General features: G+C 59.8%; 1 protein-coding gene across 2 annotated transcripts in view; it reads right to left on the bottom strand.

The window, feature by feature from the left end:
- The window catches only part of SKI (SKI proto-oncogene), a 75,096-nt gene continuing 61,449 nt past the window's right edge, over positions 1–13,647 (bottom strand). Inside the window, exons 2-7 of one of the 2 annotated variants that reach the window (XM_032262158.1) lie at positions 7,166–7,291; positions 6,875–6,990; positions 5,898–6,157; positions 5,401–5,693; positions 3,742–3,972; positions 1–3,445 (exon numbers count right to left, since the gene is read on the bottom strand). In XM_032262158.1, the coding sequence (XP_032118049.1) occupies positions 3,257–3,445; positions 3,742–3,972; positions 5,401–5,693; positions 5,898–6,157; positions 6,875–6,990; positions 7,166–7,291 (1,215 nt within the window). In that variant the 3' untranslated portion in view covers positions 1–3,256. Of the gene's footprint in view, positions 3,446–3,741; positions 3,973–5,400; positions 5,694–5,891; positions 6,158–6,874; positions 6,991–7,165; positions 7,292–13,647 lie in introns of both variants that reach the window. The other variant, XM_032262157.1, reaches the window with a different exon arrangement.

The raw sequence follows: 13,647 nt of genomic DNA, 5'->3' as shown, positions 1-13,647 counted from the left end.
CCCTGTACTCTCAAAGTCCTTTATTGTACAGTGTCATCTTGTTTCGGGGTCGGGGAAGGACTAACAGGTACACAGCGAAATAGATAAATATGCCAAGCTCTTTCTTTTCTTTTTAAATCAGGCATTTATAAACAAGAAAGCATACATTAATTACATAAAAATAGTTTCCGAGTAGCAGAGTGAGCATCATACTGTCATTAGCAGCAGCGTGGGGCACGGGCGGGGTGGGGGCCTGGGTGATGTTAAAGGGAGAGGTGGAGCTTTTTCCTTAATTGAAAAAAAAGTCATTTGTGACTCCTGACTTAAAGCAAGAACAAACGTCTCCCTGGACCCTGTTGGGCTGAGGGTGGGGTGGGGGCCGGGGCTCCAAACCTGCATGGGGGAGGGAAAGGACACACGGGCTCCTCCGCCCCCACCCCCAGCAGGGAAGCAGTTTTTTTTTCCTCAGTTAAAAACAGCCCAGAAAACAAGACAACTCTCAGGTAAGAAAAGAGTTTCTGAAAAAGGACCCACCATATACACGTATAATACAACGGTGAAAAAGGAGAAGTATTTACAGGTGAACTGTTTTTACACTGGCTAGTTCCGTACGAAAAGCAGACATTACGTGTATGAGTTAGCTGCTCCAGAGATATGAATGTTATTGCTGTTGTTTTTCCCTTCGTTAAAAATCTTTCAGTATAGAAATATAATGAGAATTAAACTGAATACACAATCACTTAGAGGAAGGGCCTCACAGGGGAGCCAGCAGCCCATGCAGCGGGCACCTCTTCCCCCTTCTGCTGAAAAGAAACGGATTTGCAGCTGTGCAGAGGGAGCCAGGCACGTGCCCCTAGGGGCACAGGGGCCCCCAGTCCAGAACAGCGCTGCAGCCTGAGCTTCCCCTTAGACTCAGACCCCAAGGGTGCAAGCGACCAGGGTGTCCATACGCCACCACAGCCTCACCCGAGGACGGGACCCTGGTGAGCTGGGGCCAAGGCCGCGGAAACTGCTGGGGAGGGTCCCGAGCTCCAGCCGCCGGTGCGGGGAGGGCGTGCCGCGTACGGGTCCCGCTGACCGCATGACCCTGGCACCTGCAGGAAGGGGTGGATCCAGGTGACCCTGGCTGGACCCTTCCAGGGCTGAGCTGGGGAAGGGCTGCCACTACAGACAGCACTTTCTGTTTGGGGCAAGACAGGGCAGTGGAGGCGCGGACCTAACGGTGGCCACTGGGATGGAGCGAGCAGAAGGAGAGGGTCTGCCCCAGACACAGCTTGGAAAAGTTTCTCTCCCTCTGGGGTCTGAAAACTCAAAGCAAACGAAGCAAACCCGGTGGCCCCGGGGATGGGGAAGGCCTGGACCTGTGACTTTTGACCTGGCAACACAGCCACACAGAAGCACGCCAACACACTTAAAGCTTTGCTCCAACTAAACCATTTAGTTTCCCTTGAAGAAGTGACTGAAAAAACACAACTCTGGTAAAACAAGGCTAAAAACAGCATTCTGCGTGCTGCGTAACAAAACCGACCCTTTACAAGACACGGTAATAATGCCCGTCGATGGATCTAGCTACGGCAGGGGTGGAATCCATGCACACAGATACAACAACCGCAAAGAAAAACAGCAAAGAAAAACCCAAACAAACGCTGCGTATGCATGATGTCCCTTTTGCATTGCACTTAGAAGGGGTGGGGGGGGGCGTCAGCAGCAACCAAGACCCCCCTCAGTAAACCAAGGGCAAAACCCTGTGGACAATTCCGTCACCCAGACACGAGGGGTCAGCAGTCTCTGGCGTCTGCTCGTCACTGCCCCGAGGCCGTCTGTACCTGGGCAAGTAACCTCCACCTTCCATGAGCGCGTGCAGCTGCCGTGGGTGTTAGAACGGATTCAAGCAAACAACTCCCGTAAGGTCGTCTTATGTAAATAAATACCGTAACTGTAGGATGGGTAGCCGCCTCTTGTCTACTGGGAAATCATTTTTCAAGCTTGGGCATAAGAAACCTTATACAATTTGCATAAACAGGTGAGAGTAAACGATATTATTTGGAATAAATGCAAGGAACTTATTCTGAGTGGCAGATTCAGTCGCTACTGAAGACATATTTTGGGGGTAAAAAGACACGAGTCAGGATTTGCTGTACAAGATGCTGGAAGGCACAGAGCGACCCCCGGAGTTCAGGTTCTGCATTTTCATTTTCTTGTGATTCCCTTGTTCAACCAAGCACCAGAGGGGTTTCTAAGCACTGGAGCACTTAGGATTTGACTGCTCTATAAATCGGTAAAAACCTCAGTTCACTGGGGAACAGAAAGAAGGGAAGGTTGTTGAGAAAGTGCAGTTCTAAATATACGTTTAAATGAACGAACAAACAAAAAAAAAGTGAAATAATGCTGTTTTGTTCCAATGCTGCAGCCTCAGTCCCAAAATGAAGGGAGCGATGTTCGCCGAACTGAAGCACGAGCGCCCGGAGGGGCTGAGGGAGTGACCGCTGGCCACGGCCACTGCCCGACGCAGCTCACCGCCTCGTGGGGGAGGCGCGTGGGCAGAATCACGGAGTGCAGAGGAGCTGAAAAGCGTCCCCTCAGCTCCAGGGCAGCTCCTGCGAGGCTCTGCACTTCCTGGTGCCCGTGGGGGCAGCGCTGGCATGGATGGCGACATGGCGGGCGGGGTGGGCGTCAGTAAGGCGGGCAGTATTCAAGCTCATCTTGCACGCGGCACTGTCCCTGCTCTCCCTGGCAGCAGCAGGAAGACCTGGGTCCTCGTCGCTGAAAAAATAGACTCTGAAGAAAAACCCCTGCTGTCGTCACGCAGCCGCGGCCAGATGAGCGGTGATGGCTTCCCCGGGTGGGGAGGGTGGGGCGGCCGCCACCCCCACGCCGTCTCGGGTCTTCAGATGGCGTCATGTGTTGGGGCTTTTAAAAGTTAGTCATTTAAAAATGTGTTGATTTTGTCAATTTCAAGTCTCCTTACTGGTTTTAAATAGCTTATAACAAAAGTGTAAATGTTAGAATGTTCTAGTAGCAAGCAAGAGGACCAGCAGGCCGCCGAGCTGGCCCCGTCTCCAGCTGCAGGTAGGGGACACGCTTGCTTACTTGAACTTGGCCAGTAGAAAATTTTGCAGTGGATTCCAAAACTACATGGTTACAAACACTCGCTTGGTAATAGGCACAGTAAGACGTTGTGCTGTGTGGGCTGCGGGGCGGGGCGGGCAGAGCTGCCCCGTCCGCCTGCGCCCCCCTGCACCCGCGTTGTCATCAGCGCCAGGCGGCAGGCATGGATCTAGGGCTCTAGCTCCGCAGCGCCCTCGCTGCCCACAGCCTCGGGGTGGGCTCGCGGCCACAGCTGCTCCTGCAGCTCCTTGACCACTTTCTCCAGGTGCTCCCGAGCCTCGCGCTCCCGCAGCAGGTCGGCCCGCAGCTGCTCCCGGTCCGCCTCGGCATGCTGCAGCTTCACCTGCAGGTCTTCAATCTGAAAGGGAGCCCGCAGTCAGCAGCACCTGCTGGCTGCCCCGCCCCGCCAGACACCTCCCCGCCCATGCCATGTGCTGGTCCTTCCTGCATCTGCCAGGACACAGGCTCCTGAGACGTAGGGCTCAGCGACCACCCGCCCTGTGCCTGTCACGGTGTGCACCAAACACAAGCCTGGGCCTGGACTCTGCTCCAAGGGCTTTCCAGCTGGGCAGGGTGGCCTAGGGCCCACTGTGGCCCCACGCGGTTGAATCCAAGCCCACCGGGCCGCGTGCCTTGGCCTCCCCACCCGCATACCTGGGCCGAGTACTTGGCGCGCAGGCGGCCCGCCTCGCAGCCCTTGTCGCACACCCGGGCCTGCCGCGCCTGCTCCAGCTCCCGCTTCAGGCGCAGCCGAGACTCATTGGCCTCTTTCATCTTCTTCTCGTTCTCGGCGCGGAGACGCTCGATCTCCTTCCGCAGGTTGCGCTTGGCCTCCGTGGCTTCCCGCAGCTTCTCCTTCTTGGCCACACGCAGGAACTCCAGCTCCTGGGGACGGGGACGGCTCAGGGTCACTGCCCAGCCGGTCCCAGCACACCCCTGGCCAACAGCCCCCAGCCCACCCTGTGGGTTCGTCCACCTGATGGCGTGCCCTTGAGCTGCACCCCCAGAGCCCCATCAGCCCAATGGCTCATAAAGGCTTTCCAGACCCCATTCCAAGTCTCTGCCAGACCTGCGGCTGCCGTGCTGCACCTAGGGCCTGGCCTGAGTCTGCCACACTTGAAGCTGCGGCGGGGCCTCCCCAACATCCAGGGCATGTTCCCCTAGGGGATAACCAGGCACGAAGGCCCTGACTCCCATCAGTGTGGGGTGGGCAGCCTCAGACATCATAGCATCTGAGGGCCCCGAGTCTCCCCACACAGCCAGATGGAGACGTCCATCCGCCGGCGCCTCCGCAAGCCCTCCCCGCCTCCGTTAAAATATCCGTGAGACTCACACCCCACGCTGCAAACACACCTCATGAATATGCATGTGGGAAATCGCACCTCCAACCAGAATCAAGGACACAGTGGCGGGGTGTGCTGGAGCGAGGGACTGGCGCGTGCCAGGGGCACGCCTGCAACCCTGCAGTTTTCAGGGCCGACGGGGTTGTGTTGTGCTAAAGCCCACGCCGGAGAAGCTGCCTGGAGCTGCCAGACGCCGCCGAGGTGTGAATTCAGCAAGGCCCGGGCGGGTGAAGGCCGGGCCACCCGCACACCTCTCTCCCCACAGGCGGAACCACGCCTCCCTCCGGCACGTCAGAAAGAAACTTAAACAACGTAAAAGGAGGTGTGAAACCGGAGCTACAATGTGAGAACCCCGAGGCAGGGCCCAGGGAGGCAGCGTGAGCAGGTAGGCCCGGCGTCATGTAAGGCCGTGTGCACGTGGTGGGGCGTGTCTGTGCGTGTGCCGGCCGTGTCCTCTCCTTCCCACTCAGGAGGCCTGGCGGGAACCGCCTTCTGGAACACCAACCAGGCTTTAGGACGCACACCCCTCACGCCTGTGTTGAGCAGACGCCAGGTCTTGCTGGCAGAGCGCGTGAACACCCACTCCTGGAGCACACACAGCAAGGAACTATTCTCCATGCAGCTGCTACCAACTCTTTCTGCCACTAAAAATAGCCCGGCCTTCCTTACACCACAGGAACACAGCCACTTCCTTAGTGGGGCCACCGCATAGGGTGTGTGATCCTGATGGGGACAGCTGTGGTCACACCACATGCAGGGGCCTCCTGGGATGCCCACCGGCCTGGGACACTGAGGGGCTCACCGTACCCAGAGCTGCAGCTTTTGGGAGACAGACCCCCCGAGGCTCCAGGCAGGCCCACTGAGGTGGAGGCGGAGAGGAGCGCGTGGGGCAGCCAGCAAGGGAGGCAGCGCCTCCCACCCCACTCACCGCCCGTGCCCTGAACCTCCCAGCACCGCCGGCCCCGCTCACCTGGTGGAGGCTGCGCTTAGCCTGCAGGGCCGCACTGAGCTTCTCCTCCTGCTTCACACGCATCTTGACCACCTCATGCAGGAACTTCTCTTTGGCTTCCTTGGTGTCCAGGCCGCCCTCCAGTGCCTGCCGCAGGTGCTCCAACTCCGCCTCCAGCCCACTTGGGGCGTCGGCGGGGGCTGCAGCTTCAGGGACGGCGGAGGGCAGGGCACGCACGCCTGGGGAGCCCAGGTCCTTGGCGGAGCTGGATGAGGTAAAGGACGGGGAAGAGAGCGAGGACAAGGAGGAGGTGACTGAGGAGGAAGCAGAGACAGAAACGGAGTCAGGGAAGTGCCCGGCAGCTCCACACCAGGAGACGCGCCGCTCCCGCAGGAACCTGTGGAACGTGGACCCCAATGCGCGCACAATCTGCCCGAGGGCCTTGGACGTGGGCAACCCACCCTCTCAGCCAGCCCCACGGCCCACAGAAGTAGGCACAGAAAGCGACTCACACGTACATTCCTCCCTGCTTTCAACTTCAACCTCGGCTTCCGAGTCCTTGTCCTCCTCTGGGGCAGCCACGGGCACCAGCGTCTCTGGGGCTCCTGGGGTGTCCACAGTCAGCTTCCGCTTCCGAGGCTGGGTACAAGTGGCGAGAGGCTCGGGGGCCCGGGAGAGGGCGGCAGCGCACGTCGGGCTGCTCACAGCCTTCTGGGCCGGTGGTGCGAGGGCCACATTGGGGGCCACAGCCGTCTCAAAGCCCTTGTAGGAGTAGAAGCTGGAGGGGCAGGCGGGTGTCGGGAAGGTGCCTCTGTCCCCAAGCACCACCCAGACCCACCCTGGTGGACACCCCCTCTGAAGGTGTTAAAAACACTGGCTAAGCGCAGTGGCTCATGCCTGTAATCCCAACACTGGGAGGCTGAGGTGGGTGGATCACCTGAAGTCAGGAGTTCGAGATCAGCCTGACCAACATGGAGAAACCCTGTCTCTACTAAAAATACAAAAATTAACCAGGCATGGTGGTGGACACCTGTACTTCCAACTACATGGGAGGCTGAGGCAGGAGAATCACTTGTACCCAGGAGGAGGTTGCGGTGAGCCAAGATTGTGCCATTGCACTTCAGCCTGGGTGACAGAGCTGGACTCTGTCCCAAAAAAAAAAAAAGGCGGAAAGACTTACTTTCCCAGCTCCGAATCTTAAAGTGAAGCTTTCAGTTCCTGAGAACCCATAAGTGTCTTCTGCTAGCTGGGTATCTTGTGCAGGCGGGACCCAGACCAACCACCACTTCGAGAGGCTGCACCCAGAACACTAGGGAACGCTCTGCTCTGGGTGTGCTCACCCTGATGCCAGCCGAAGTGACCAGCGCTGAGACTGCCTTGACCAAAAGGCAACAGGTCTGGGCACCCAGCCTGCAGAAACACGGCGGGTCTGAGTGCACAGCCCTTGTGGGGCCTCTGCTGTGGGCGGGAGCACCTGTGAGTGGCGCCCACTCACCTGTCTCGGATGAGGGCCGGAAGGTGTGGGGAGAGCTCTTTCTCACTTGCTGACACCGCAGGGGACCAGGGTCGGAAAGCAGAGAGGCGCTGGCGAGGATGAACACAGCCCAGGCTCTGTCGAGAAACAGTCATCTGTGTAAGTGACCGGGAGAAAAGCCACTTCATGTCCCCTAGGTGCACTGGGTGCCAGCCCTTAGTAGGGGGCAGGCGGAGCCACCAGTGCAGAGACTGCCCAAGGGGAAAGGCCCCGCGCCCACCACCCCGAGGGCCCCAACAGGCCCCGCAACACCTTATTGGAAGAGCTGGCCAAGGTCCGCAGCCAGCTGGACGGCTTGTCCTTTTCGGAAGGTGCAGGGGACTGGGAAGAGGCGTCATCTGTTTTGGGTCTTATGGAGGCTGGGGGCTCAGAAGAGACCTGCAATCAATGAAAAGTCTTGTTGGCACCTCTGGTCCCCTGCACAGGGTCCCTCCACCAGCCCTGTGGCCAGCACATGGCTGTCAGAGATCCAGGTACTCCAGCTGTGAAGGACCCTTAGGGGCGCAGAAGGCAGATTCCAGAGCACCCCTCAGGAGGCTAGGTCCACTTTGCATAAAGGCCCTTGGGCCACATGCAAAAGGTGCGTGGAGGCTGTGCTGAAGGAGAAGTCGTTTCCAAGAGAACAGAGTGGACCTTGTCCTGCATTCCGGGTGACCTCACCCACAGCTGCAATGGGGTTGGGGACGGAGCACCAGGACCCACTCTTCTCTTCCACAGTGGCACAGCCTGACCCCGAGTCCCCTTGTCCTTTCCTAGAACCTGAGTGTGTTCTCAGAGACTGCCCAGCAGGGCACTCAGCTCAACCAGCCACGGCGCAGCAAGAGCCACTTCCGACAGATGTGTCTGGGAAGGGCGGCTGCGGCACAGGGGTGGCTCTCACAAAGGGGACATCGTGCCCCTGGAGGCCCACTGGCACCGTGGCATTAAAGAGTGGGCATTCTGGCTGCCCCACCCCCCAGCAAACATTTTCAAAACAAAGGACAGTGAAGGAGCCGGTTCTACAGGATGGCACCATGCACACCTCTTCCTCCTCCTTGCCAGCCACGCTGCTGAAGGAAGCTTAGCGAAGGTGCTTGGACCCAGCCCACCCAGAACCAGATGTTGTGTGTCAGGTGACCGGGCACAGCCCCCAAGAACCAGTGAGTGACACAGCTGCGTGCCAGGGCCTAAGTCGGCCACATCCAGCCTCAGGCAAACGTGAACTCCAACACCGTGGCCAGAAAGCCCCATGATGCACTGGCTGCAAGGCACGATTGAGACCAAAGGACTCTTCCTCAAGCAAAACGACAGGGCAGTCTCTGGAAGATGGGCTGTCCCTCCACCACCAAAGACCCCAAAGGACAGCGCAGAGCCCCCAGGGCAGCTGTGTCAGAGTCCGTACCCTCAGCCAACACAGAACAGGCCTCACAAGGCAGGGGCCCTTCACAGAGGCGGGGTCCCCTCATTCTGCCAGGGCCAACCCCAAGTGGAGGCAGCGATGTCAGGTGGTGGGGGCACCGCACCTGTCCTCAGCTAGGAAGCCTTGATGGGCAGAGCACACTCAGGCAGGGACAGGGGTTGTTCCCCCCTCCAGGACTCGAGGAGAAGACGCCACATCAGGAACCAGCCTCCTGAAGATGGCAGGGACCCTGCTTCCCTGGGGGATGATGGCGTGCAGAAGCAGGCCGTCCCATCAAGATGCCCCAATTACACGGTTTTCACCACAAAACTCAAGAGGCCCAGGAGACAGGCTGGGCCTAGATGGAGAGCCCCAGGAAAGATGTGGCCCAAGCCCGTGGCCTCCCCTGCACCGGCACCCACGCTGCAGCCCTCACGGACAAGCAGGGTGGGGCCCAAGGAGGGGCACGCAGCGGCTCTGACCTGGGCCCAAGGGAGAAAGGTATGTCAGGCACACAGGGCCCTGGAGGCAGGGCGGGTATGGGGCAGTGGCAGCCCGAAGGCATCCAGGGCTGCGGATGGTTTTTTTTCAGACACAAAAATAGGCTTCAAGAAAAAAGACGCTGTAAATACCCCTCTCTGTGTCGGCGTTTGAGGGGAAGTGAGTGTTGGTGACGTCTGGTGGAGGCCCTGACCACAGAGCGCTGTGCCTGTGCCCGGCAGGGGTGGGTACCATCCTAGCTGCAGCAGAGAGCTCCTTCCGGAATCATGCGGACCCTCCCGAGAGGCACAGAAGGCAGAGGCCGCCCAGCCGAAGAGAGCTTCCTGTCTGAGCAGCCACTGAAGCGGGCACAGAAATTCAGCCCAGTTCTCACCCCAGGAAAAGCCACAGCAGCTGGTGCTGACTCCAGGAGACCTCAGACACCCTGTGGGAAAGTGTCAATGCCTCAGGCAACCCCCAAGAAAGCCAGTGCCTGAGAACACAGCTCTGCCTGGCGGGCCCCCAACAGCCACCCTGCAGAGGTGGCGGGAGGACCGTAGGCCCCCGGGCCCCATCCGCTCAGTGGGGGCGGCTGAGGGCCCTGCAGATCTGAAGGGCTGAGGCAGATGGGCTGGGGGCCACCCTTGGGTCCAGAGCCCCTGCGGTCCACCTGGGACAGGGAGGCTCCTGGTCTTGAGGGACCCTTCGGAGACACAACCCCGCTAAGACGCCAGCAGACCCCCCAGCACGTACTCCGGCTCTCAGAGTGGGTCCTCTGCAGCATTATGAAAGTGGCCACGGAGGGGAATGTGTAAAACAGGGCCGGCTGGAGGAAGTGACACTCTCAGAGGGACTGTCACCTGAGCAGTGTGGTTTCTCAAAGCCCCAGGAAGCAGCCAGCCAACTTCAGGCCTGGGATGCCACCACCAGCCCTCCCAAGGCCCCCTGGGGGCCCCAGTGTCAGCTGTCGGTCAGGGACAAAGCCACACCCGGTGACAGACAGCTGAGTTTTACTCTGGAAGAGGAGCTACTACGGCTTGCCTCTGGTGTGACCTTTCTTGGGGCCTCAGGCCATGAGGCAGGGGGCGGGCTCTGGACCCAACATGCTAAAGCAGTGGGGCTGGGCCTGGACAGGCCTGCAAGGGGCTGCCCCACCCAAAGCCCTCAGGCCGCTGTCGGCTTGCAGCGCTGCTACATAGCCACTTCCCCTCCTGGGTCCTCCCCCACACCCCAAGGATGACCGGGCAGGCTACCAGGCCAGCAGGCACCTGGGGAACATGTGAACTTGCACCCATGTGCAGGTGCCCCCCTGCCAGCGCAAGGCCTAGGAAGAGGACCCTGCTAGGGCCCTCTGAAGGAACAGTCCCTGCCCAAAGTGCACAGGACCCAGGCAGAGGCGGTGGCCCAAACAGGTTTCTCGCCAGTGGACGTCCGCCCACGCCTGGGCAGCTGTAATACTCTGCTCCCCACGGAGGGGTCTCAGAAAAGATGTACTCCAAAAATGCACACCCCACCCTTGGGGACCCCGCAAATCAGGCCTGCAAGATGCCAGGAACAGAGAAGAGCCATCACAAAGGCCTTGGGGACCCCTCCCTGCCTGACACGTGCAGATGCTCTGGGCTCAGAGCTAAACTCTGGCCGATTCCCTGTGATGCGGAAAGGGAGACTGGAGGTCACAGAACTGCCATCTCCCTCCCCAGGACCCTGGCTCAACAGGAGTGGGGGGGCTTCTGCCAGATCCCACAGGGTCCAAACAGCAAGAGCTCAACCCCTCCCCGCCCTGCCCCGAGCAAGAAGAGGCTCCATGTCCCCCACCCCGGCAGGGAGGCTGGAGCCCAGGACGATTGCCAAGGCAGATGCCACAGAGGAGGAGGGCACTGAACCCCAGACAGACTGCCACAGCTGGCCTCTGTCCCCCAGCGCCTGTGTGACCCCAGAAAGGCTGAACCACATCTGTACATGCCCTAAGGCCGACAGCTCCTCCCAGGGCACTGAGAGCCCAGGTGGTCAGCTTGGCCCCCTCCCCCACTGTGGCCTCAGCACCCCTCACTTCCAGAGGCCACAAGGATACAGGCACAAGGCTGCCCCGTCCACCTGTGTTGTCCCAAAGCAGGGACGGTCACTAGGGTCCCTGAGCTGCTGCCCAGAGCTCCGGGCCGCTTCTCGACACACCAGAAGATGGATGACAGGGCTCGAGGTCCACATCCCTGCCCTCCTGCTGGCCACTCAGTGCGGACGGCTGCTGCTTCGAACCATCTGGAAAGTGGGATTTGAGTCAACCTTTGCTCACACCCCAAAGCAAAACCACCACATGTAGAGCCTGCTGTGAACCTCCGGGACCCACCCAGGTCCATCCCCCCAGGGCTCATAGGCACCAGTGGGCAAGGCTCCACTCGAAGACGGAAGGGAGATCGCACACCATCCAGGGCAAGACTCCAGGGTGGCGGGAGTGAGTGGTGGGCGGGCACTGCAGGGTGAGGTGTGGGCACCAAGGAGCCATGGCCTGGAAACTGGCACATGCCTCTGCCCATCGCAGGCAAATTCTTGCTTTTCATTGATGACCAAAGGCTGCCCCGGGGGTGGGCGCATTGGTATGTGGCTGGGATGGGCACACGCCTGTCTCTGAATGTCCACACCTCACCTGGGATGTGGTCTGCTTGGCAGCAGACACCCAGACCCCCAGGCCAGACAGGTCTGGCTTCGAGTTTTCAGCCTCTCCTTAGACTGGTCTCTGCTCTCACTGGTAAACACCGTTTGAGGGCCGGAGGACACGAGGCAGGAAACAGGCTGCACAGGGTCCCGCCTCTGCTCAGGCTGCTCCAGGGAGCCGCTGGCGAAGCTGCCCGGCCCAGGGACAGGCCACAGCCGCAGCCCAGACCATCCTGAGCACAGGCGGCCCATCCAGGAGCCAGGGGTCACACCTGCTCCAAAGGAGGGGCGCACAGCAGCACCCATGACGCCAGCACAACTTCCTCCAACCACAGGAAACTTGGCAGAGCAGAGAAAAGCAGCTTCCCGTTTGATGTGCAGCCCAGCCGCCTGTCAGGCGGGCACCAGCCTCAGTCACCCCAGGACCCCAACGTCCAGAGGCCAGGTGTGCCATCAGGCCCCCATCAGGGGCACAGCATGTATCGGGCTGAAACAGACACTGGGGCTTCTGTGGCACCAGCTTCACATGTAAACGACGAAGTGTGGAAGAGCGGGCGCACACCACACAGGTCAGGTCCAGGGCCCACCGCCAAGCTCTGGGGGCCAGACACATGTGCAGCAAGGGGTACCCGTCCCCACACCTGCATGGACACACTCAGCCTATGACCACCCGTGTCAAAACTGCACCCTGGTGCAGGGGGATGGCCCACTCCACGCCCAAGGCCTGCCGTCCAGCACAGCCCACCCTGTAACCACTCCTGTGTGTCCCATGTCTTCTCCAGCCAGGCTGCAACCAGTGGGGTCAGGGGACCCTCCGGGGATTGCATGTGCCACATTAGTGGCCAGTCTCAGACCTGCCCACACACACCCGGCGGGCCCACACCTATGCTCGCCAGCAGGCAGCCTCTACACCGAGGCACAGCTGCCCTGATGGGAACTGGAGGGACAGGTGGTGCCGGGGCCGGGAAATCCCGAAGAAGCCTTGGGATGCTGGCACGCTGCCTGCTTCACAGGGTGAGTCGGTGAGCGCCCATTCGTCCCATGGGCCCATGGAGGGGGTGGCTGCCACCAATGGGCAACGCTAACTACATTGGGTGTTGCATATCTCGTAGGCAACAAGAAGCCTCCGGAAGCTGCCAGCCACAGTCCACATGGTATGCGGTCCTGGGGCCACGGCAGGTGGAGCAGCAGGATCACCCGCAGCCTGAGTTCCATGGAGGTCACCTGCAGTGTGGTGAGTGGGCTGGGCACTCGGGGTCCTGCCCATGGCCCTCCTCCCGGAATCACACGCTCTTCAGCACGGCTGGAAACGGGCCTGCTGTTCCTTAGAAGGATACAACCCAAACCAGCTGCGGGCCTGGCCAAGTGGCTCACACCTGTAATCCAACTACTTGGGAGGCTGAGGCAGGAGGATCGCTGGACCTCGAAAGGTCAAGGCTGCAGTGAGCTACGATCCCACCGCTGCACTCCAGCCTGAGCACCACATCGAGACTCTGTCTCCAGACAAACAGACTGTGTGGTTTCAGACCATCTCGCCACATTCTTCAAGTGGAGGACAGCCTGGACCCACAGCAGGGTGTGGGGGTGCCTGCCGCCTCAATTCAGCATTTCCAGGGGAGGCCACCAACTCTCAGCAGCAGAGGCCACAGGCCCTGGGAGAAGAGCATGGTGTGCCCTTCACGTCCCTTGCCGCAAAGACCGTTTTGGGGCACGGCCTCTTTAAGCCATCTCCCAGAAAAGCATTTCCCGGACTGAAGAGCCTGCAGAGCCGAGGCTGCTCGTGTACGTGAAGGTTTTAAGCGCAGGACGCAGCAGCCTGGGTCCAGACTCCCGCCCCCACAGGAGGGCTGTGATGACACCAAAGCACAAGAAACAGAAAACAGAGCCAGCAGACTTTGTGGAAAACCACCGTAACAGTTCTGTACCTCAAAGGACACCATCCAGAAAGCCAAAAGACTTCCCTTCCACAGAACGGAAGGGAAAATGGGCGAGCCGGTGGTGTCTGCTGACGACCCGATTCAGAACACGTGAGGAACGCCTACAATTCAGCAAGAGAAAGAAAACCTACTTTAAAATGGCAGAGAGTCTGAACATGCATTCCTCCAAACAGGACACTGGTGTCCAGCGACCACATGCGAAGCTGCCGGCCATCACTAAGGAAACGCCGCCGCGGCAAGGAGACGCCACCTCACGCCCACAACAATGGCTGGATTTTTTTTTTTTTTTT

This window comes from Sapajus apella, unplaced genomic scaffold, assembly GCF_009761245.1.
Source record: "Sapajus apella isolate SASKATOON/1434 unplaced genomic scaffold, GSC_monkey_1.0 scaffold127, whole genome shotgun sequence".
Lineage (NCBI taxonomy): Eukaryota > Metazoa > Chordata > Mammalia > Primates > Cebidae > Sapajus > Sapajus apella.
The sequence above is the reverse complement of the archived record's forward strand: the minus strand, read 5'-3'. Positions and strand labels throughout refer to the sequence as shown.